The sequence below is a fragment of the Panthera onca genome, chromosome C1 (genome assembly GCF_046562875.1).
Source record: "Panthera onca isolate mPanOnc1 chromosome C1, mPanOnc1 haplotype 2, whole genome shotgun sequence".
NCBI classification, from domain to species: Eukaryota; Metazoa; Chordata; class Mammalia; order Carnivora; family Felidae; genus Panthera; species Panthera onca.
In genome coordinates, this window is record NC_138346.1 from 215,144,829 (window position 1) to 215,169,303 (window position 24,475).

Sequence of the window (24,475 nt, forward strand, 5' to 3'; positions counted from 1 at the left end):
ATTCAGGTGTGGTGGTTTTTATGTCTAAGAGATCCTGCCATCTCAGCCACCCTCTGTCCCCAGAGTCCATCCCTAAGCCATGTCCTTGAGGGAAGGGAACCCCACTGATGAATAACGTCTTCACCATCATTCCCGTTATCCTGACGGGAGCCTCAGAGTGAAAGATTTTCAGGTTCTGAACCTGCACAGACTGGTGGGCAGGGAAGGGTCTGAGTGCTTTGCTCTCCGAGCGGGACGGGTGAACTTCTGACAGGAGCCCTCCGAAGTCCGCTCAAGCCGGGAATATAGTAGAGGGATCACTGGCCTGAGAAACAGGAGACCTAGGTTCTAGATCTTGCTTTGCTGTTTCGTATCCAAGGCACCTGGAACAAGTCACTTAACGTCCCCGTGGCTCTGTTCCTTGTTCTTCGATGTGCATCGTATGGGCACCGAGACTGTATTATGGGAGGGGATACCACGGGGGCAGGACGCAGGGGGAACTGAGCATACAGCACCCTCGTTCTTGCGGGCGGGCAACGGGACACTGCCTCAGAGCCCCCTCCATGAACGTGGGGACTTCTGTTCTTGACAAGGGCTAAGGGTCCCATCCGGTATTGTTTCTTTCCCAGGCCAAGGCTCTATTTGCCCGTCTATGTCGGCTTCTAAGAAAGATGTGCTTCAGGGGTTCCGGGCTGGCTCCGTCGGTAGATTGTGCGATCCACGATCTCAGGGCTGTGGATTCAAGCCACACGTTGGGTGCAGAGATGACTTAAAAATAAAATCTTGAAGGGGTGTCTGGGAGCCTCAGTCGGTTAAGCGTCCGACTCTGGCTCAGGTCACGATCTCGCGGTTTGTGGGTTCGAGCCCCGCATCGAGCTCCAAGTTGACAGTGCGGAGTCTGCTTGGGTTCTCCTTCTCTCCCTCTCCCTGCCTTTCCCCTGCTCGTGGTCTCTCTCTCTTTCTCAAAAGCAAGCAAGCAAGAGATTCAAAAAGCAGGCCGTGGAGGCAGGAGGGACCACGGCCCATGCAATCCCCACCTTCCCGTGAGAGAAAGAACAGCAGCTCCAGGACATGCGCTGTGCTCTTTGTTGCCGATACGCCTGTAACTTACCACAAGACCTTTATGGGTCCTGTGTGCCTCAGTTTACCAATGTGAGAAATGGGAAGGGTAGATCTCCGAGGTTCCCTGGGGCACAGACCCGGCCATCCCCACAGGGGCCACTAGGGGGCAGCACCTCCTTTGCCAACACAACCCGCCTACTCAGCCCTCCCAACCATCTTCAGCAAAACCTTGGCTCTCCTTAGATTTCCACAAAATGGCACCAACACAGAAGGCCCTTTGGAAAATTCCGGCTCTGGTGAGAGGCACACCCACTGAGAACACCGTGGAACAGCGAACAGGCTGTTCCTAAGGGATATTTTATTACCACGGCTCGTGAGCCCCGTGAATTTCCAGGACTTCATGCTTCTGCTCCCAGGCAGGCCTGGTCTTGCCCTGGAGGGGGCGGCCGCCCACGGCTCTCTCTCTCTCTCTCTCTCTCTCACTGACAACGTGCAGCTGGCTTTGTGGCTGTTTTTGAGGAGCAGATTCTCTGTCACTGGGTTAGAATGTGCCCTTGGAGCCTCTGCGGCTCCCAGGAGAAAACTTAGGGAGAGCAAAATTAACCCTAGCAATTCAGTTGCGTTCACAACGACCATCTGAGGGAAATAACCTTAACCTGAAATTAGTATCGTCTGAAGCCTTTTCAGTTTTTTTCTCGGGTGTTTCGGTTTGTGTTAGTTTTTAAACTAAATTCAGCCAGGTTCCTATTCTGTGTTGTTTGTAATAGCAAACAGTTGGAATCATCAATTCACAGTAAGCAAGAGCACAATTAAACAATAATATTTACAGTTTCCAGAAAAGTTGTAAAAAGGTCAGTTGATAGGGCGCCTAGGTGGCTCAGTCAGTTGAGCGTCCGACTTCGGCTCACGTCCTGATCTCACGGTTTGTGAGTTCGAGCCCCATGTCGGGGTCTGTGCTGACAGCTCAAAGCCTGGAGCCTGCTTCGGATTCTGTGTCTCCCTCTCTCTCTGCCCCTCCCCGGCTCGTGCTCTCTCTCTCTCTCAAAAACAAACGTTAAACCTTTTTTTAAATAATAAAATCTTGAAAATAAAATAAAAAATAAAAATAACTTGGAAAAATTCCTCTCTGTGTATGCCACCAACTCAATGTGCAATTATTTGATCATGTTACTATCTTTTTACGTCTTAACAAAGTTTTAGGGATTTAGGGGCGCCTGGGTGGCTCAGTCAGTTAAGCGTCCGACTTCAGCTCAGGTCACGATCTCACGGTCCGTGAGTTCGAGCCCCACGTCGGGCTCTGGGCCGATGGCTCAGAGCCTGGAGCCTGCTTCCGATTCTGTGTCTCCCTCTCTCTCTGCCCCTCCCCCGTTCATGCTCTGTCTCTCTCTGTCTCAAAAATAAATAAACGTTAAAAAAAAAAAAAAGTTTTAGGGATTTAAACACATCTTTAACATTTAATTTTGTTTTGTAATTAATGTGAAACCCAAGGTTCCAAAGCCAACACTACCGAACAGGATGCACTCAGAAAAGCCCGACTTCCAGCCCTGTCCCCCACTCCTCTTCTGCCTCCCCTTTCGGTAACCATTGTCATCCACTTTTGGTTCCTTTTCCCCGTGTTTTCAAGCACAGACAGACATGTGTAATCCTGTTTGTTTACGTGTTCATTTACAGGAAACGTAAGCCTCTCTTCCGACAGGAAGCTAAACCCCTGGGCTGTATGGCTCACTGTCTCGTCTCCAGTTCATCGCAGACCCTCATTTCTGGGGGACAGGACGAATCCGATCACATCCGTCGCGCCATTTCCTGGCTGGACAGGCTGCCGCAGCGACCCATCGCTCACAGGAGAAAATCCAGAACGCTGTAGTGGCACAGAGGCCCCAGCGCACCCGACCTCCCGGCGACACCGCTACCCTGCAGCTCCCCTTGAACCTGCTCCTCCGTCCACACCGAACTGTCCCATTAGCGTGAGCTCTCCCGCTGGGCCCTCCAGGTGAGGCCCTTCAACCCGGTGTGTACCAGCCCCTCTGGGGAGGAGGCCGTAACCCGTTGTCCCAGGAGAGCGTGACCGGTCAGTTAAATGTCCTGCTCACTGGACTCGAGCTCCCGGTGTGGAAACACCCCTCCCACCCCGTTTCTGTGTCCCAGCTCTCAGCCCCGCGCCTGGCACATGGCAGGTGCTTCACAAGCTTGTAGAAGTGAAAGGGAAGCCTTCTGTAGCTAAAGCAACTTGGATGCAGGAGACCTGGGTTTAGATCCCGGCTCTACTGTCTTCTATCTGGTTGCTCTTGGGCGAGTCCCCTGGCCGTCCTGCATCTCGGCTTCTGTTTCAGTAAACTGGGGGAATTGCGGCTTCACTGAGGGCGGTCCTGAGCGGCAAATGAAGTCAGGAAGTGCTGAGGCCGTGCTGAATGACAGCGTGCAAGGGCAAAGGTAGTAAGGAGAGCGGAGGAAGGAGTGGAGAAGAACGCGGGGGGCTGGGTGGGGGTTGGCGTTGAAGAGTGAGCCGGGAGAAAGGGGTCTCACTGAAGAACATGCATGGATTCACTCAAACCACGGCTCACAGGACAGGCGATTATCCCACACGATAGTAACTGGAACTGGAACTGGAAACCCCGTCTAGTGGCAAGGCCCGGCCACCAGTGGACTTGAAAGGACCAGATCTGCGGGGAGGGGTTCTCTCCTCCCCTCCCCTCTCCTCCCCCACTCTTTTGTTGTTGCTGCTGCTGATTTTGAGAGAGAAAGAGAGCACCATCAGGAGAGGGGCAGAGAGAGAGAGAGACAGAGAGAATCCCAAGCAGGCTCTGCACGGTCATCACAGAGCCCAAGGCAAGGCTCGATCTCACGAATCGTGAGATCGTGACCTGAGCTAATGTCAAGAGCCGGATGCTTAACCGACTGAGCCCCCCTGCCGCCCCCTCCCTGCCCGCTCTTTCTTTTGCTCACACATCACAGTCAGTGCTCCAGACCTCCCCACTAGCAGTCCCCAAGGTAAGACTCTTTCCTTTTTCCTAATCCTGGTCCCGGAATCCCTCCTACCTTGATCTCTGTCCCTTCGCCCGTGTCCCTGCGGGGAGGGCACGGGAGGGGTACTCGACGTGGTACAAAGGGATAGAAAAGAGAACTTTTCAAATGACAAATTCTCAAAGTTATTTTATTACACCCAAGTCCCACACGGAAGTTTGGGCTGCTTCATAATTTACGCAAACCTGCAGGCTTTGGTGGGAAGGTGGTTAGCGCCCCGATCCCTTCGCATTTCTATTCCAGTCAGTTCCCCTCGGTGTCGTCTGACTCACGTCACCTCCGCTCGGGGACGATGGTTTCCCCCACCTTACTCAGAAACCTGACAGGTGCCTCGGGCAGGGTGCGATCCGGACACGGAATTTCTCGGAGCCAGGCAGGGTCGTGGGCTCAGCGGAAGTTCGCCTCGTCCTGCACGCCGCACACTTCGAGCTCCCTACTCTTGGTGGTGTTCCTTCGCTTTCTTCTTTTCAAGAAGACTCTTCAAGTTTTTGAGCTTATTGTCAAGCTTGGTTAGGTAAAGCTGGAACTCAGAACCTAGAATATATCCCATAAAAAGAAGAGTTAACACAAAAAAGGTCAAACCTTTGGCGGTCCTCGTGAAAACAGCACGTGGGACAGCCAGATGCCATTCCCCACACGTGCACTTAGGGAAGGGTGTCTGGTTCCTTAGAATGCCCTCCATGTTCCCACCCCATTGGCTTCTGGCAATCTTCACTGTGTCTGAGTTTAGGCTTGTGAGCTGCCAGAATCTGAGGGGTGATATGTCGAAGGGGATTCTAACTCACGGACCTTGGTTTCTCATGTGATGCCCAGGAGCCCTTACCCTAAGGGGACAGAGGTGTTTTCTAGTAAATGAATTTCGAGACATCTCTATTGGCCATTATCTTGTTTTTGTAACTGACCTTCTTTGTCGGGCCATTATTCATTGGTGGGTTGATCATGGTAACCCATCGGGGTGAGATCAGATACAACTACGAGGTGTCAGGTGGGTGACACAACTGGGCTGACTGGAGACCACTGCTGGGCGTGACAGCGGTTCTCTTCTCTGAACAGCAAAGGGGGGCTGTTGTTCAAGTCTCTTGGTCGGGGGCAGGGGAAGAAGCCTTCTTACTCTCTACTGGGAGCTGAAGTGATAATCCTAAATAGCCAGTCTCAGAAGGGTGGGCACAGCGGACACATAGGCAAACGGCAGCATCTCGGTCAGAGAGGCGAGGATGTAAAACGTCTGAGCTCCCTCCTGAGGGTACATTGGAAGGACACTCCCCGCTCGTGGAAAGAACATGTGAGACGTAGCATGTGGGCAACGATACAATCTGCATGTGCCCGTTGCAAGAGTCACGTACCATTTTATTAGGGAAAATGGGAACACGGCAAAATTAGAACAAGGAGTTAGATGAGTGGGTCTATGCCCCCCTTGGCTAGGCTGCTGGTATTCGGCCCTACTAAGGAGGATGCCACCCTTTGGAAAAAGGAATTGGTGCCGTTAATATCATATATAGTATAATATGGGGGAAAATATTATAACTGGTGTCGTTCTTCCTCTGTCAGTATTGTTGGAGGGGCAAACCAGTGCAAGAGAAAACAATCAATGAACCAGTAAGGAAAGATGGAGACAAAATCAAAAAGGGGCCTTTGTTGGTGGGAGGGGAGAGCGTGTAAGGAGATTTACAAGTTTCGAAAGATACATATAAGGCTGGGGTAATAGTGGGGCGCTTGGGTGGCCCAGTCAGTTAAGCGTCCGACTCTGGATTTCGGCTCAGGTCATGATCTCATGGTTCGTGGGTTCGGGACCTGAGTCCGGCTCTGCGCTGAAGGTGTGGAGCCTGCTTGGGATTCTCTCTCTCCCCCTCTCTGCCCTTTCCCTGCTCATGCTCTATCTCTTTCTCTCTTCTTCTAAATAAATAAATAAACTTAAAAATAAAGTTGGGGTAATACTGAGTAGGCAATGTTGATTGGAGACCAATTCTATTCGAAGGATATAAAGGTTTCAGTATTCATTAGGAGACATAGATTACAAAGGCCATGAATTCAGGGAATGGGAATAGTTCAGCACCATTTTACAGAGAAACAGACAAAATAGCGACGGGAAAACTGCGAAATACTTGCATTCTTGCAACCACAGTAACGAGGTGAGCCAAGAAGCCTGACCCGGTGGGTTAGAGGGTCCCAGGTTGGCTGGACTGATCATGCCTTCTTCCGGCACCCTGGTGTCTGGGGTGTGATCCCTGAGAAAATGTAGTAAACAATCCGTGCCCGAGTTAACCCCACCTTGGGGGAATGTGTGGGAGTTGGGGATGGGCTTGGGAACAGGCCAAGATAAAGGTATGAGGGAAATAATTTGAGTTGTGTTTAATAAGGTTACCTTGAGCCTACGCTCTTATGGGAGTGTCTGGATGTTGCTAAGCGTCTTAGTCCTCCTACTGTGTCTGGCCATGCCCTTCATAGACTGGCCCATCGGAGCCTCCTGCCTTTTAGATGACGCTCCGTCCGCTACTATTGCCAGACGAGATGGGTCCACCCAGAGAAGGAAGACAACTGGACTGAAAAAATTGCAGACGATAAACAAAAGTTGATCTTACGCTCATTGGGGAGATTCATGAAGTTGGTTTCCACCACTCTGTTGTTCAGGGGCTGGGTCATGCGGTAGATATTGTGGAGGGTCTTGTTCTGGTGATCCAATATGGAATTCTTTAGCTTCCAACCCTGTAGGCCACATGAAGTGGATTATGGAGGGGAAGAGCTACCGGGTAGTTTAAAGGAGTATAATTAGCAATGGAACCAGAGCTTGGATTTATTTATATAGCCCTCATAAAGTGGGTGTGAGAAGATCTCAAATCCTGCCACGTGGCAGGGAGAGCATTCATCCTTCCATCCATCCATCCGTCCATCCATCCATTCTTCCAACAATCTCTTTTCATTGTTCTCGAGGACTATTTGGTCACCAGTCGAAAGGAGGGAAAGCAGTAAACAGATTTTTGTGGGTGGGTATCCTTGAAGAGGGTATCCCACCTTTTCCTGGATTGGGGAAATGAAAAGTCTAAGAAAAAGAAATATCTGTTCCCGAGGAGGGACATCACCCCAGAAGGAAACGCCAGCTCTGCCTCTGCAAAGCTTTAATTAACCCAACAAATATTTACGACGCACCCGCGCTATGCTGGGGAACAGAAGGTGGTGGATACGGCTCTTCTCCCCAGACGGCTGCATGTGTGTGAGCATGGAGACGAGCTAACGGTGAAACTGTCCTTGCACAAAGCCATTTATGAAGTTGGACCGTTAGCCCGTGGAAACGGGGGTTTGTCTATCAAGGGCCTAGAACAGTACCCGGCAGGAGCAACGCTCAGTAAATATTTGCCTTCTCCATGCGGCTCTTCTCCTCTGCCTGGGGTCCAGTCCCCGTCCTTTTGCCACCTCAACCGGGGCTCCTTGGTCTCCCTGGCCCCTCAACTTGTCCATCTCCGCCACAGCTCTAGTGAGATCGCCCACGGCGGGACAGGTGAGGACAGTAGCCCTGTGCATGGAGAGCACCATAGGAGCCCAGGTGTTGGTGTTAGGTGAGATTTAGGGGAGCGCGCCCGTCAGCCAGGCAGTCAAAAGGGGAGACTTTTTTGGGGTGATGCCATGCGTTACCTGTGCCCTGGAGAACATGATGGGACTTGCCAGCACAAACCAGTAGACGTTCTCAGTACAGGGAGGAGTGGTGAGTGACCCTTTGTAGCTGTAATAGTGATGCACGTTCTCGGGGAGCATGTCCCGAATGTCAAGGTCACTCAGAACTGTGCTCTGTCCTAATGGAGGGGACAAAAGACAACGGAATGTTAGGGAGTCCTGGTGCCCCTGGGGTCGACGGCTCCGGCTCGGACCTGTCCGTGTCTGAATCCCCCGATTCAGCGGAACACAGAAACTGATCGTTGGAGACATTCCCCCAGTTTCGCTTCCTGGAAGGGAAGAGCAAAGACTCTGGGGAGAGACCCACTCAGATGTCTCCTCCCGGATGAGTGGCACCAGTGGGCGTTGACTCCTCAAAAGCTGCTCCCTCATCTGTGGAAAGGGAATGTTCAGTCGGATTGCGGTGAGGGTCAAGGGGGCCATCGAACTCTCACGTAGGCAAGTCCCGATGAGTGTGAACTGCCATCACCACTGCTGAGCAGAGGATACGCTTTATGATAAAGGAAAGAAATTAATCACGACTGCTAGGGGTTTCTGAGTAAGAATTCTCAAGATTTCTTGGTTTGGGCTCGCTTAGAAATGGGTGGATAGAGGGGCGCCCGGGTGGCTCAGTCGGCCGAGCGTCCGACTTCGGCTCAGGTCATGATCTCACGGTTCGTGGGTTCGAGCCCCGCGTTGGGCGCCGGTGCTGAGCTCATCCTGCCACACAATCTGAGAACCAAGCTCAGCCACAGTTGGGGTGTGGCTTCAGTGGGGAGAGGGGCTTCAGCAGGGTGTCTGAAGACTCCCCAGCATCCGTACCCCTCACAGCATCTAGAGAATCCCTCTTCCGTTCGTGTCAATGACACTGAGCCCCTGAGCTTAACATTGTCTTCACTTTCCATTTTGCATTTTTTTAATGGCAAAGAGTTTAGTTTTTATATATACATAAATAGGCTCATTAAACCAAGACCTCAGAGTCTAGCAGTGCACAACCCCGTGAATAAGTGAAAGAATTCTAAATTTTAGTCTTATTGGAAAGACTTCGAGATACAACCTTCTAAAGGGCTCTAGCACGTAGATTTGGTTTCATAACCGTAATATATTCAAGTTAGTCAAGAATTCCAGAACCATGGCGCAGCTGCTATGGAAAACAATACTTTAAAAATTAAACATACGGGCGCCTGGGTGGCTCAGTCAGTTAAGCATCCGACTCTTGGTTCCAGCTCAGGTCACGACCTCATGGTTTGTGAGCTCGAGCCCCACATCGGGCTCTGCACTGACAGTGCAGAACCTGCTTGGGATTCTCTTTCCCTCTCTCTCTGCCCCTCCCCACCCCTCTCTCTCAAAAACAATAAACCCTAAAAAAGAAGAAGGTGAGTGTCTGACTGTCACGTTAGTACATGTTCATCTTTGCAGCCACGAATAAAAATGGCAGCGGTCGGATGTCTGTGTGTCTGTCCAGCTGCATCCAGCCACTTGGCTACAGGCTCTGAGTAGGCGGGACTTGTCTGGAGCTTTGTCAGGTGAGCCCATGGAGGGGTGGAGGGGCCAGGATGCGGGGCCTGTCAGCATCCTGGCCGTGGTGGGATCTCAGCCGGGCAAAGAGGGATCAAAGGCACGAGGGGTGACAGGAGGGCAAACGGGAGACCTGTGGATTGGGGGTCAGGAGGTCAGGACTGAAGTCAGGGAGCTGGAGTCTGGGAGACGTGGTCAAAGTCAGAAGCACAGAACCAAGGCACCAGAGCTGACATGGTCGCAGCTCGGGTCATAGGTTTTAGGGGTAGGTGGCCCTTCGGACAAGGATTCTGCCTTCTGGAGGCAGAGGAAAGGGAGACCAGTGCTGCGTGTCTGTGTGTCCAGGCCTGACAAGGAGGGACTTCACTCTTGAGGTGTCTCTCAGCCTGAAGCGAAGAAAGACCTGTCTCTAGTGCCCAGGGTCGTCACTACCAGCCGGGGCCAGAGGTGAGAGCCACTAAGAAGACATCCCTGGCGAGTGGCACCCTGGCCATCCAGAGCCTCCAAGGGCGGGAATCAACAGGCAGACCATATGAACAGAGGCTTCTCGGAGGTGTTCACAGCCTGAGCCAATGGTGGGAATTGCTGGGACGAGGGACCTTGCCCAGGGAGGGGCCGCTCCCCTGGCAAGACCCGCGCGCCACCCTCTCTGCCGGTATCACCCTGTCCCCACCTTGTGCCCTCATGGCCGCTGTTGACTTTCCTCACCTGGATACCTGATGTTGTTCAACTGAGAAATGAAGGTGCTGTAGTACGTGTTTTCACCGTAATCCTCGACCTGTGGGAGAAGCACAGAGTGGTAGATCTAAGGGAGAAGGGACCTCCATCTGGTACGGTCTCCGCCCACCCAGCCGTTCGGTGGCCCTGCGGGTTGGACAAGCCTCAAGGGCAAGGAGGAGGCAGCTCATCCATGTGCCCACTTGTGTTGGGACAGATAATCTGGCTGCTCTTTGCCACCAACTGCCTGGGCTCGCTAGTCTCTTCCAGGGACACAGGCTGAAGGATTTTGGCAACTTCCAGAGAAAGAGCTTCTCGGTGGTGATGGGTGAGGCCCTCAGGAAATGGGGGTAACGATACCCCCAGTGACTCTGGGCAGGGTCAACCTCAGGAGGGTTCACTGTGGTGAACAGGATTTGGTCTCATGTGCTGCCTTCTTCATCCTCAAGACTTGTGACTGAGCCGAGGACAGTCATCTGTCCACGGGAAAGCTGCTCCGATTCTGCCCACTGCCAAGTCGCTATTTTTTTTGTATGGGTGTTGACTTTTTAGAAGTCAGAAAAGTTGCTGGGGCACCTGGGTGGCTCAGTCAGTTAAGCATCCGACCCTTGATCTCGGCTCAGGTCATGATCTCACAGTTTGTGAGATCGAGCCCTGAGTCGGGCTCTGCCCTGAGAGCTCAGAGCCTGCTCGGGATTCTTTCTCTCTCCCTCTCTCTCTGCCCATGCCTCAAAGTAATAAATAAATCAACTTTAAAAATCTATAAAAAGAAGTCAGAAAAATTGCTTCTGGTGAAAAAGGTGAATTTTCAATGGTTCTCTTCAGTCAGTGGTGTTGATCGATTCTTCTTCCCCTGTAATGTAGTCTTTTTCTCTCAAAATATCTTAGTACCTGCACTCACTCTTCTTGTGATGATGTGAGATGATAAAATCCTACGTGACGAGGTGAAAGAGGTGAATGACATAGGCAGGGTGACATAGCAGGAGGCTACTGTTGACCCTCTGATGATACATCAGAAGGAGTAACATCCACTTCTGGGCTGCACTTGACCATGAGTAACTAAAACCTCAGAAAGCGAAGTCAAGGATGGGGAAACTACTGTACAATATACAGCCTAACTTATCACAGCCTGTGTCAGGTTAATACTAAATTCCAGTAAAATATAGCAACTTTGCTCCAAGATAGCTCTATTTCTTTCCCACCATTTCTCCCATTTTTGTCATTGACATTACATCCATATATATCATAAACCCAACAATAAGTAGTATAATGATTGCTTTAAACAATCATTTTTTTTAATTTTTAATTTTTTTAAGTTTATTTATTTTGAGAGAGACAGAGACAGCATGAGTTGCAGGGGGAGGGTAGGGGGGGGGGGAGAGAGGGAGAGAATTCCAAGCAGGCTCCGTACTGTCAGCACAGAGCCTGATGCAGGGCTTGAACCCACGAACCGTGAGATCACGACCTGAGCTGAAATTAAGAGTCAGATGTTTAACCGACTAAGCCACCAAAGTGCTCCTAAAAGAAATTTTTTAAAGACAAGACAAAAATACATGTATATAGTCTTTTATATTTGCCTACATATTTACCATTTCCAGCATTCTTCATTTCTTTTTGTGGATTTGAGTTACTGTCTTATGTCATTTTCTTTCAGCCAGAAGGATTTTCTGTAATACTCCTTCAGAATTATCTCAGTTTTTCTTTACCTGGGAATGTCTCTGTATCACTTCACTATTGAAGGATGTTTAGCTGGGTATACAATTCCTGGTTGACAGTCATTCCATGGCCTTCCAATGACTTGTTTCCTTTTTTTAAAAAAATGTTTAAGCTTGTTTATTTATTTTGAGAGAGACAGAGACAGCATGAGTAGGGGAGGGGCAGAGAGAAAGAGAGAATCCCTCCTCTGCACTGTCCACAGAGCCCAATACAGGGCTGGAACTCACGAAACCGTGAGAACATGACCTGAGCCGAAACCAAGAGTCAGACCCTTTACCAACTGAGCCACCCAGACACCCCCTTTTTTTTTTTTAAAGTAGGCTTCATGCCCAGCATAGAACCCAATTCAGGGCTTGAACTCATGAACCTGAGGTCAAGACTCGCATGCTGTATGAACTCAGCCAGCCAGGCGTCACTTCTGCTCAGTTCTTAAATTTTATATTTAGCCTGGATTCCTTGGGGTCTCTAGGGACCACCTAGCATCGGCATAGCTTTGTGGTCAGTCCACGATTGTAGCAGAGGTTGTGCTCAAACCCCTCGGGCCCAGAAGATTTGCACCCTCTGCTGATGGATCTGTGTGCGATTTGAGAAGCACATTCAAAGTTCAGCCAGTCATCAGGTCAGCCTCAGTCTTTACTTTCAGGCCATCTTGGGAAGCTTACACAGCCTTCTGTGGCTCTCTCATTTCCAGGATCTCCCATTAAATTTCTGATTAGTCTGTCACTTACCACTCACCCCAACTAGGACTACACCCTCAGACTGCCAGAGCTGCAAATTTCCCTCTGTTTTCTGTCTTTTCTATCAAGCTTGCTGCTTTTACTGATAATGCCCTGGGGCATGGGTTTTCAACTCTACTCCAAGTCAGGTGAGTCCCTCACCCCCAGGCAGTGAAGCTGCTGGTTCTCCTGTCCAGCCTGCCCCAATAAAACTACCTTTCTGACCGGGGCACCTGGTTGGCTCAGTCGGTAAGCATCCGACTTCAGCTCAGGTCATGATCTCATGGTTCGTGGTTCGAGCCCCGCATCGGGCTCTGTGCTGACAGCTCAGAGCCTGGAGCCTGCTTCAGATTCTGTGTCTCCCTCTCTCTCTGCTCCTCCCCAACTCACACTCTGTCTCTCTCTCAAAACTAAGTAAACATTTAAAAAATTATATAAAAAAACCAAACCTACCTTTCTGACCAAGCTGGAGGGTGGGGATAGGAATGGCCCCAGTGTTCTTACTCAAAATTCTAGCCATTTTTCACAGAAAAAATGCCTCAATTTGTTGTTTTCCTTTGGTCCACTTCCAGAGCAGGGATATGGTTGTTTTTGACAATTTCATCCAACTTAATACTTGTTTGGGTGGAAATTGAATTCACTGACCACTTCTTGCCACCTAGCCACAAGTCCTGACCTCCAGACATTCTGAGAAAAGCAGAGGTATTGCCTTTATCTGGCAGGTTGCTGGTTTCCTCTTGCCATCAGACCAGTTTATGTCTAGTCAACTGTGCTGTGATCCTAGGTCTTTTAAGTCATTTGTCTGACTTATCCAAGGTCCCCAAGATTGGTGACACAAAAGGAACACTGACTGTAAGCAAGGGCTGGAAAAGGGTAGATGTTCATTGAGTCAGTGCTTCCAAGAGTGATGAGCTTAGAAATAGATGAGGAGGGGCTGGAAGGAAGACCCTTTGTCTACATTTAATACTTTGGACACCAATCAATGACTTCACACGTGTAGTTTCAGCCTACCTTGATGAGGGCTGCCAGCACAGCTAAGCCATCCGGTGCGCTCTGGGCTATATCATAGCTCTTGTATTTAGAATTGTAGTGAACGATATGAACCTGTGAGAAAAAAAGGCTAAGTCAAGGGCAGTTCGTGTAGACTTCAAATGCCTCAGGTTTTCAGGGAGGAGCGAAAAGAAAGATGCTCCACCCGAGGCCTCAACCTGTCCCACATGAACAACTCTGACTTTCCCTCATCGGGGTATGAGATCTACCAAGACCAGAAAGTTCTCCAAGAATGGAAAGAGCATGAGTGGGATCAGGGGAGATCAATTCAAGGGCAACTCAAGGGCATTTCCCTGACCCCACCTCCCTCCAAGCAGACAAGCTGGTAACGTCCAAAGGGCTCGTGTGGGTTCTCTTGAGAGAGGGCATGAATCACCTTGCCCTGGAGGACACTGTAAACCTGTAATCATCCTCAGGACAAATCTACACAAGAGAGAGAGCCCTGAAAATCTAGAAATTTGGCTGAAACGTGGGCACCTGGGTGCTCAGTGGGTTGAGAGTCCGATTCTTGATTTCAGCTCAGATCATGATCCCAAGGTCATGGGACTGAGCCTTGTGTCCAGCTCCATGATGAGTATGGAGCCTACTTGGGATTCTCCCTCCCTCCCTCTCTCTCTCTCTTCCTCTGCCCCTCTCCCCAGCTTATGCAATCAATCAATCAATCAATCAATCAATAAAATTTAAAGATCACATCCCACAAAAAAAACATTAAAAAAAAAAAAGGAAGAAAAAAATTGGGCTGAAACCAAAGAAGGCTGGCCCCATCCTGTGGGCTGTAAACCTCTACCCTGCTGTAGGTTCCGTGAGCCGGGGACCCTGCCTGAATCGCTGACACAGAACAGCATCAGTGAATAGTTACAAATGAATGAAAAATCAAGTCAACCTTATAGTGACTTGACTGTCACCAGGACACAGTCTTTTTGGCTAAGGAAAGCGACGGTGGGGTTTGAGGGAAAGAGGGCCCGGCCCGGGTCCTCACAGTACCTCGGCCACATATCTGATCCCATCGATGGTGTGCTCGGAGCCGCTGATCTCTGAGGACTCGCCACCCCAGTGAAAGTGCATCTGCTTGGCTACGTACTCGGTGCCATCGGCGGCCGTCATGCGCATGGTGGGGGGCAGGCTGATCTGCACTGGGGGAGAAAGTGAAGGCCGCAAGTGGTGGAGAGGGGGATGCGCCGGTCAGGGAGCTCCCCTGGCCACCTGCCTACTCACGGGGCAAGCCAGTACTCTGGTGGCTTAGAACGCCGTGAGCGGGGTCACCCACAGGGAGGAGGCAGCTGGCACACAGGGCAGGATGGGAGATCGGGAAGGCACACACCTTCTTACCCAGAGCCAGAGGTCAGGGGCAGGGCCAGCTTGTCAACCCGGGGAAGGGGGGAGGCCCTGAATAAACGTGGCCAGTGGGCACAGAAACCAGAATTCCACTCTCCACTTCTAGACCATCTTGGAATTTCCCCACAGTGTAGGTATAGGAAGGGGGGGCCTCTTGAGACTAGTTTCATGCCTTTTACTACCCAGAATGCTATTGTGAGGCTGGGCTGAGGTGTTTAAAATCCTCATCCTGGGGGCGCCTGGGTGGCCCAGTCGGTTGAGCATCTGATTCTTGGTTTCGGCTCAGGTCATGGTCTTACAGTTCATGAGTTCAAGTCCCACATGGGTCTCTGCACTGACTGATGGCACGGAGCCTGCTTGGGATTCTCTTTCCCTCTCGCTCTGCCCCTCTCCCGCTCATGTTCTCTCTGTCTCTCTCAAAATAAATACACTTTAAAAAGAAAAGAAAATCTGGGGCACCTGGGTGGCTCAGTGGGTTGGGCCTCCGACTTTGGCTCAGGTCATGGTCTCAAGGTTTGTGAGTTCGAGCCCCGCGTCAGGCTCTGTGCTGACAGCTGGAAGCCTGGAGCCTGCTTCGGATTCTGTCTCCCTCTCTCTCTGCCCCTTCCCCACTCCTGCTCTGTCTCTCTCTTTCTCAAAAAAAAATTTTTTTTTAAAAAGAGGAAAGATTAGGTGTTTGATGTCTGTCAAATGTCCCCTTCTTTCCTTCCAAATTGCCGAAAGCAGCAGGGAGCTGTGATTAAGTTCACATGCTGTAAAGCTGGAATCTGGCCCCAAAGATTTTCACATGCCCTTGGGCAGAGCAGGTACTTTGTATTTAGTGCTTAAAATGTGGCCTGCCTCCAAATCAATCCTCGTGTGAAAAGAAAAAAAACAGAAGAGCCTTTAAAAGAAGATGTACAGGGGCGCCTGGGTGGCTCAGACGGTTAAGTGTCTGACTTCGGCTCAGGTCATGATCTCATGGTTCGTGAGTTCGAGCTCCATGCTGACGGAGTGGAGCCTGCTTACGATTCTCCCTCTCTCTTCCTCTCTCTCTGCCCCTCCCCCACTCGTGCTCAAGCTCTCTCTCTCTCTCAAAATAAAGAAACTCTTAAAAAATATTTTCAAAATAAATAAATAAAACAAAAGAAGACGTACAAAGTCATCTGCTGAGAGATTGGAAAGCAGACGACCAGGCCAGAGCTTTCCAATTGGCCAGTTAGCCCCATGTGAGCAATACCAAAGTTCCCGACACGTATGTTTCCCCAAAACACGATTCCTCGCAGAGTGTTTTGCTCCTCAGGTTTTATCAACAGGATCACACAGGCTGGATCAGAAAATGGCAGCAACTCAGAGCATGTCCCTGCACCTTTGAAAAGGTGAGACCAAATACCTGTGTCCCCAAAAATCAACTCGCTGAACTTTCCAGATTCTGAAAATCGATGTAACTTTTAGCAAAAGTTGTTCTTCTTTACTGGAAACTAATTCAACCAGGTTCTTACCGGGCCAGGAAAGCCATGTGATCTGAGCATTTTCTGTGCTCAAGAAAGGACAGCCAAGGGTCAAGGCCACGAAGGTCAAAGAAACACTGAGGAACCGACCCCAGTTGGAGGAGACTAAGGACATATGACGGCCACGTAGAATGTGACATCCTGGATTAGGTCTTGGGCCAGAAAGAGGACATCGATGAGAATGGGATGAAATTCACATGGGTCCATCTAAGTAGTTAATCATGTCCTTTCAAGGTAGTAAGTTTCTAGGATGTTAATATCAAGGGAAGTGGGGGGACACCTGTGTGGCCCAGCCAGTTAAGTAGCTGACTCTTGATCTAGGCTCAGGGCATGATCTCATGGTTTGTGGGTTCGAGCCCCAACTTGGGCTCTGAGCTGACGGCGTGGAGCCTGCTTGGGATTCTCTCTCTCCCTCTCTGCCCCTCCCCTGCTCACATGCGTTCCCTCTCTCTCACTAAATAAACAAACATTTTTTTAAATATTAGGAGAAGTGGGAGAAGGGGATATGGGAACTCTGTACTATTTCTGCAATGTTTCTAGTCTCAAACTATTTCAAAATGAAAGGGGTTTTTGTTTTTGTTTTCCAACGACGAAACCAGCCCTGCTCCCCGCAGCCTTAGGAAGTCAGAACCTACTGAGAACCGTGCGTCACTCGTGGGCGCCGACTTGGGGATTTGTCCTTTCGCACGGAAGTCTTTTCCCCTCAGGAGCATCTGATCTACGTCAGGCTCTGTGCCACGTACTGAGCTAGAAGGAAGAATGAGAGATCATCCTCCCCTGAAGGAGCCTACCAAACAGAGTGACTGGTAGTACCTATGAAGAGGACAGTGTTGCTTTTCCCACTGAAGACTAGAGGCCCAGTGCCTCAGGCCTGTAAGCTTTTCTTGAGCCTAGGAATATATATTTGGGGGGCTAAAAAATAGAGATAAAGATAAGTAGATACATATATTAATCAGTGAGTACTGGTCCTCCAACTGTAGCTAGTTCACGACTAAAGAAAGTGAGAATGAGGGGCGCCTGGGTGGCTCAGTCGGTTAAGCCTCCGACTTCAGCTCAGGTCACGATCTCATGGTCCGTGAGTTCGAGCCCCGCGTCGGGCTCTGGGCTGATGGCTCAGAGCCTGGAGCCTGCTTCCGATTCTGTGTCTCCCTCTCTCTGACCCTCCCCCGTTCATGCTCTGTCTCTCTCTGTCTCAAAAATAAAAAAATAAACGTTAAAAAAAAAAAAAAGAAAGTGAGAATGAGCTTTAGAAACTTTTGTAGCAATTTAAGGTTGTTTCCATAGCCAAGCGTGTTTTCAATTTCTTTTTACTGGCATATAATTTTATGACTGTTGACTCTAATAATAAAAGGTGAGGTACATAAGAATGTAAATATAGGCCTGGCTGCCTCAGTTGGAAGAGTGTGCGACTCTTGATCTCAGGGTCATGAGCTCGAGTCCCGTGTTGGGTGTAGAGATTACTTGAATAAATAAATGAACTTCTAAAAAATGTAAATACAGAGTAGAATTTGAAATTAAAAGCACAATACCAATTATGTTAGCACTCCCCAACATTAAATTACATATAAATCTAGCAAAGTGTGTGCAAGATCTCTATATGAAATCTACAAAAATTCTGATGAAAGAAATCAAAGAATAAATAAAGGGAGAGATAGTCTATATTCCTGCGTAGAAACATTTGACGTTGTCAAGGTGTCAGCTCTTCTCAACGTGATCTATGGATTCGATGCAGTCAAATTTCCAGCAAGTTATTTTGTGGCTCTCAACAAACTGATTCTAAAGTTTGCATGGAAAGGCAGGAGACCCAGAATAGCCAACTCAATGTCGAAGAAGACCAATGCTGGAGGACCAATAATCAATACAAGGTAGTATTAGCAAAAGAATAGACAAATAGATCAATGGAATAGAATAGAGAGGCCCGCAATAGACCCACATAAATATACTCAACTGATCTCTAGCAAAGGAACAAAGACAATAGAATGGAGTCTCTTCGTTAAATGGTGTCAGAAATACTGGATATCCACGGGCAAAGAAATGAATTTACACACAGGCCTTCCACCCATCACCAAAGTTAACTCAAAATGGGCCACAGATCTACATGTAAAATGCAAAACTATAAAATTCCTAGACGATAACACAGGAGAAAACCTAGATGACCATGGGGGTGGTGATGCCTTTTTCGAGGCGACACCAAAGACAGGATCCATGAGATAAATAATCGATAAGCTGGACTCCATTAAAATCCAAAACTTCTATTCTGTGAATGAGATCGAGCCCCGTGTTCCTGGGTATGGAACCTGCTTAAGATTCTGTCTCTAAAACAATAAAATAAAATAAAATAAAATAAAATAAAATAAAATAAAATAATTAAATTAAAAACAAAAAACCTGATAAAAAATGGGCCAGAGACCTTAATAGACACGTCACCAAACATATACAGATGGCAACTAAGTCCTGTGAAGAGAAACTCCACCTTGTACGTCATCAAGGAAACACAAATGAACAACAATGGGGTACCTCTGTACGCCTGTTAGAACCGCCATAAGCCAGAACACCGACACCACCAAATGCTGGTAGGATGTGGAGAAACAGGAAGTCATTGCTCACTCACTCAATGCAACACGGTGCAGCCACTTGGGAGGACTGCTTGGCAGTTTCTTGCAAAGCTAAACCCATTCTTACCATACAGTCCAGTACTCATGCTCCTTGGTATTTCCCCAATGGAGTTAAAACTTATGTTCACACATCTGCACATAGATGTTTATAGCAGCTTTACTCATAATAATTGCTGAAACTTGAAAGACGCCAAGATGTCCATCCAGACAATGGGACATTACTCAATGGTAAAAAAAAAAACAACAATGAGCTATCGATCCAGTCATGAAAAGACACGGAGGAAACACATTGCTAAGTGAAAGAAGCCAATCTGAAAAGGCTACACACTGTAGGATTCCAACCACATGACATTCTAGAAAAATCGAAACTGTGGAGACAGTAAGAGGATCAGGGGTTGTCAAGGACGGCAGCGGGGGGAGAGAGGAGCAGGCAGAGCACAGAGGGTAATTAGGGCCATGAAAACACTACATCATACTATCATAAGGAATACATGTCATCCTACATTTGTTCAACCCCATAGAATGTATAACACCAAGAGTGACCCCTAAGGTAGGTTATGGACTGCTGGTGATTGTGATGTGTCAAGGTCAGTTTATCCTTGGGAAAAAAAATGCACCATTCTGGTGAGTGATATTGGTAATGGGGGAGACAATTATGTAGGGGCAGGGGATACATGAGAAATCCCTGTACTTTCCACTTAATTTTGCTATGAACTTAAAACTGCCCTAAAATAAATGAAGTCTATAAAAAATATGTATATATAAATATATTTTTATTTATGTCATTATTATTTATCATTATTATATCATCATCATTATTATAATTATTTATCATTATTATCATTATATTTTTATTATTTATAGCAATTATTATTTGTATTATTTGTAGTATAAATATAATCTAGATATAATAATTTATTTACAAATATAATTCTATATAAATATAGAAGACAAACCTCAGATCAGGACATTTATATTTATATTATAATATAGATAATTTATATTTTATAAATTATATAAATATTATTTATATTATATATAACATGTTATACGTAATACATATATCATACATACAATATATATATTTATTTATATTAAGATATTATATTTCATATCTTAGGTCCAAGATATAAAAAGAACCCTACAAAATCAAAATTAATAAATTTTCTTATAATGTTTATTTATTTTTGAGAGACAGAAAGAGACAGAGCATGAGCAGGGGGTGGGGGGAGCAGAGAGAGAGGGAGACACAGAATTTGAAGCAGGCTCTAGGCTGTAGCCTCTGTGCTGTCAGCACAGAGCCCGATACGGGGCTCGAACCCACGAACCGTGAGATCACGACCTGAGCCACAGCCGGACGCTTTAACCGACTGAGGCGCCCCAAATTAATAACTGTTTAAGTATATCATACCACCTTTACTGTTAAACTTATTCATCAAATGTTATTAAATTTGAAAATTTGTCGATTAGGGTTTTTTTTCCTTCCGTAGAACTCTTGAAGCTTGGAGCTTGCTGAAAATGTATAAGCAATTGTAAAGAGTTCTGAAAATCTTCCAAAATACGTTAAAAAAAATCTAAGTGATGTGAGCTGTGAGTGCGCTCCCATACCTTTGATATGATGTCGGGTAGCCTGGGGACCCTACAGGCCTCCAGCTTCCAGAAAGCCCGGCACAGTCCATCGGAGGAAGGCCCAGGGCCCTCTCCAAACCGGGAGGAGGAAGCCACCAGTCACCGCAAGGCCCTGGGAAGCTGGGGTCTTCTAACACCTCCCCTCTCCCGGATCCCCAGCACAGAGCCCTGCACAGCAGGCATGTAGCAGGAACAGCCCAGGTACCAGCGGGGGTGCTCGATCCCGCGATACCCCTGGCTGGCTATCCTGGTGGGTCAACCAAGCTTCTCCCCTGCCTTCAGCTGCCACCTGTGTCCCCTCTTCATCGAGGGCAAAGAGAGCAGCTGAAGCTCCTGGTGGCCAACCTGCTGGAAGCTTCAGAGCTAACTCTGGAAGCAGGAGCTTGTCATTAATGATAAAATGAGGCTTCCGTGAATTATTTGTGGAGTTCAGTGATCCAGGCCACGTGTACCCGAGGCCTTTCACAGACCTGTGTTCTCCTGTGTTCACCAGTCTCATCAAGGGCAGCTGGTTTATCTTCTCAATTGTGCAAACAGGAGATATAAGTCCTGTGACCCATGCACCTAAGCGGGTGGGCAGTAAATTGGCCCAGCACGGGGGGGGGGGGGAAGGTGGAGGGGAGGTGTCCGAGGAGGATGTGGGGAGGGGCCAGGCTTCCAGGGTCTGGGTCTGGCTCAGCCACCAGAGACTGCATAACCTTAAGTCCTTCGGCCTCCCAAGGCCTCTGGCCTCCACCCCAAACGATGCCCCCTGTGGGGGGTGGGAGGCTCAGAGGAGATGGGCCCCCTTGGAAAATCAAAACAGGGTGTTCAGTAAACAGAAAGCAATGGGTTTTACAGCTGTCCAGTCCAGGCTTCTGAAGTGGGGGTCCCCAAGACTCAGGCCAGACTTTTCCTGTCTGACCTCCACCCCCTTCCTGGAAGGGAATAGAATACAAAACCTTCTTCTTTTTATTAAACAAAATCTTTTTTAATGTTTATTCACTTTTGAGAGACAGAAAGAGACAGAGTGTGAGCAGGGGTGGGACAGAAAGAGAGGGAGACACAGAATCTGAAGCAGGCTCGAGGCTCCGAGCTGTCAGCACAGGGCCCGACATGGGGCTCGAACCCATGAACTGTGAGACCACGAGCTGAGCCAAAGTCAGACGCTTAACCGACTGAGCCACCCTGGTGCCCCAAGCTTCTTCCTTTTTAAACCTCTGAGAAATACTGACTGGCCCAATTGTCAGACATTTTGGGCCCATCAGACTCAATACAGGAAATATGGAAAATCAGACCAGCGCACAGATCAACAGAACACGCAGGCGGGTCAGTGGCCTCAGCAGCACTGTCTCCATCGGCTGGAGTTCTCGCTGGCTGGGCCAGAGTGAGCTTGGGGAGAGGCTAATGCAGAAAGAAGGAGCCAGCCAGGAGCTGAGGCAAAAGACAGAGGCCCTGCTGTGCAGCTTGGGGAGAGCCCCCACCCTCCCCCCGCCCCCCGGCCCCACCATGGCCCCAGCTCCCAGCCTGTGCTACATCTCCGCGTGGGCCACCCTATCATCTGGCACCTGCTCCCTCTGCCCAGCGCCCGTGGACCGCAGCCAGCCACCTGCCCCTTACCTGTGTGGCCGTTGTTGGTCATGGGGAACTGGCCCCCCTGGGACTTGTAGCCTGTCAGGTTCAGAGCCTTCAGGGAGGGGTTGTACTGAACGTTTCTCCTCTGCAGGTCGATGGGTGACTGTCTGCTCCCCCCGCAGCTGGGGTACTCCTTCGACCACTGTGTTTGGTCCAGTGGCCCCTCTGCGACAGGAGAGAGCCAAAGGGGTCACAGCTCTTTGAGGGGCTCAGTTCACAGCAGGGTCCGCCCATCAAGAGGCCAGGATCAAGGCCAGAGGTCTGCCTTCTCGAAAGCAGAGCCTGGCCTCCAGAAGGAGGGAAGAGGGGCATCGTCAAAGTCGTCTCTGGGGGCTTTGAACTCCTCCCCTGTTTCAGTCATTGGCCCCGAGAAGAGAGTCAGGGCTTAGAAAAACAATGAAAGTCTTTATTATATAGCTTTAGTTCCCCCCTGGAATGGGAATACACTAATAAATGCTCTGGAAGTCTCCCTGGGCTTGGCATTGCTGTGTTACTTTAGGGGTCCTCTCTCCATTTGCTCCCAATGGCACAGTTTTCCTTCCCCTCCCCCAACAATAGTGCAGTTCCCTCCCCCCACTGCAGGACCGCCCACCTGTTTCCCCGCTCCAACCCCTGTCATTGGGTCCCAGGATGGTAAAGACCTCTACGGATTCAGGGCGGGAAGGGAAAGAAAGCATCAGGTTCAAAGATGACCAAAGTGATGAGGTGGAAAAAAAAAAAAAAAATCAAAGTAAGGAAATGTATCTTTTTGGAGGTGGGTAATAATTCTAGGGGAGAGAAGGAAGAAAGCTAGTCATTGCCAGGGGAGGGGGGTCCCCGTGGGTCCTGCTCATACCCGCCCACTTGCAGTTGGGAATCCAGGCTCTCTCCCGACCTCACCCGGTGGCTGCAGGGGGCGGGGGCGTGGCTTGTCTTAAGGAAGCCGTTTGCATCAGGGGCCGCTCCCAGCCTCTTGGTTTTGCAATATACAGGAAAGTCAAGTTTTTATTTCTCTGCTCTTTATTTAATACTATAAACCAATATTTAAGCAATTCTTTCCTAGAGGCAGGATGCCAAGATCACGGCCAGAGGTCCCCGGCACAGCCCCCCTCCCCCACCACATGAATCAAAAGGCTTTGGGGCCCTTGTCCCTAGCAGTGTTGTGGCTTTCTGAGTATTCCCAAAAGGCATTTGAAGTAGCCACCCCAAGCGCTCCTGAGCCCCTGATGGCTTTCCAGAAGGCCCCCAGTCTCAGAGGCTGGGCTGAGACTGGGAAGGACAAGACCTGCCTGTTGGAATTCTCCCCCTTGCTTGTCCTTCTGAACCACCCCGAGTACCAAGGAGCCCGGGGACTTCTCTGCCCCAGAGCGGGGCGGTTGGTCAGAGGGGGTCGCTCTGCCCTCTGAAGGTGGACTTTCTGAGCCTCCCATGACGTCCCTAATTCCGTTCCCCTTGACTTAACAGACATACATCCACCCCGAATGTATGCTTCCCCCTGTGCCTGAAGCTGGGGGCACCGTGTGCAGAGTGGGTCCGCCAGCGACCCTGAAGGCCATCCAGAGCCCCATCCCTCGGTGCAGTGCAGAAAAGGGGGGGCACGGGCAGGAGCTCTCCTCAGTGCCCCGTGGGAGGAACGTTTCGTGTCCAGATGTGCAGATTTGGGTCTCAGCAGGCCCACGGCAACTGGGAGGTGGCAGCCTGGGGGCTGTGTAAAGTGGAGATGTTCTGGGTGAACCTCCTACCACGAGCTCCCCACGAAGAAAGCTCTCGCAAACCCTCACACCCTCTGTGAGGCCGCAGGGAGCCCTCACAACTTCATTTTCCACATGCAGAGACGGAGAGAGCAAAGGGCTTTGCAGTCAGAGGGCTCTCCAACCAGCGCTGTGGCCGGAAAAGGTTCTCAGGCAAAGCACCTGCAGACGATGTGGGGGTCCGGGAAGGGAGAGCAAATTCCTCTTGTCCTAATCGGGGGTTCTGGGTTCAGGGTGCTCTCCGTAGCCTTGAAGGGCAACCCCAGCAGGGGTGAGGGTAGCGAGGAAGCGCACAGCCCCCGAGGCGCGGGCTTACCTGAGTAGGTCCACTGGGAGCCATGCTGGGCCCGAGCCCCCAAGAAGAGCAGAGCCAGCAGGGGTAGGAAGGCCGCCATGGAGCCGCAGGTCTGGAATCAAGCTGATGCAGGGGACGCTCTTCTTTCAAACACTCGGAAACTGTCAATAACAATTTACCGAGTCTGGTTGATTGACCTACCTCCGCTGCACCCACTAAAACAATAACGCCTTCCCACAATGGCCCTTGTGACTTGGTTGACTGGGCCAGGTGGTGTGGCCTGACCTTGCCCGATCCCCGCTGGCGTCATCACCATGAGCGGTTAGCCCACGGCTTTGGTTGT

At 49.6% G+C, this 24,475-nt stretch overlaps 1 protein-coding gene across 1 annotated transcript; it reads right to left on the reverse strand.

Moving 5' to 3' along the window:
• Positions 1 to 4,226: 4,226 nt before the first annotated feature.
• CA6 (carbonic anhydrase 6) lies at positions 4,227 to 24,273 on the reverse strand. The gene is made up of 8 exons (XM_060625018.3): positions 24,154 to 24,273; positions 22,093 to 22,272; positions 14,409 to 14,557; positions 13,386 to 13,478; positions 9,934 to 10,003; positions 7,690 to 7,847; positions 6,642 to 6,765; positions 4,227 to 4,596 (listed from the first exon to the last, which is right to left on the reverse strand). The coding sequence occupies exons 1-8, from the start codon at positions 24,230 to 24,232 to the stop codon at positions 4,496 to 4,498; spliced, it is 954 nt and encodes a 317-aa protein (XP_060481001.3). The 5' UTR covers positions 24,233 to 24,273; the 3' UTR covers positions 4,227 to 4,495.
• Positions 24,274 to 24,475: the final 202 nt, after the last annotated feature.

Coding starts and splice junctions, on each gene's coding strand:
- CA6 (XM_060625018.3), bottom strand. CDS start 24,232: ATGGCGGCCTTCCTACCCCTGCTGGCTCTGCTCTTCTTGGGGGCTCGG. Junction 6,766..7,689: donor TCATGTTCTCCAGGGCACAG/GTAACGCATGGC, acceptor TGTGGCCTACAG/GGTTGGAAGCTAAAGAATTC. Junction 4,597..6,641: donor CATGAATCTCCCCAATGAGC/GTAAGATCAACT, acceptor GATATATTCTAG/GTTCTGAGTTCCAGCTTTAC.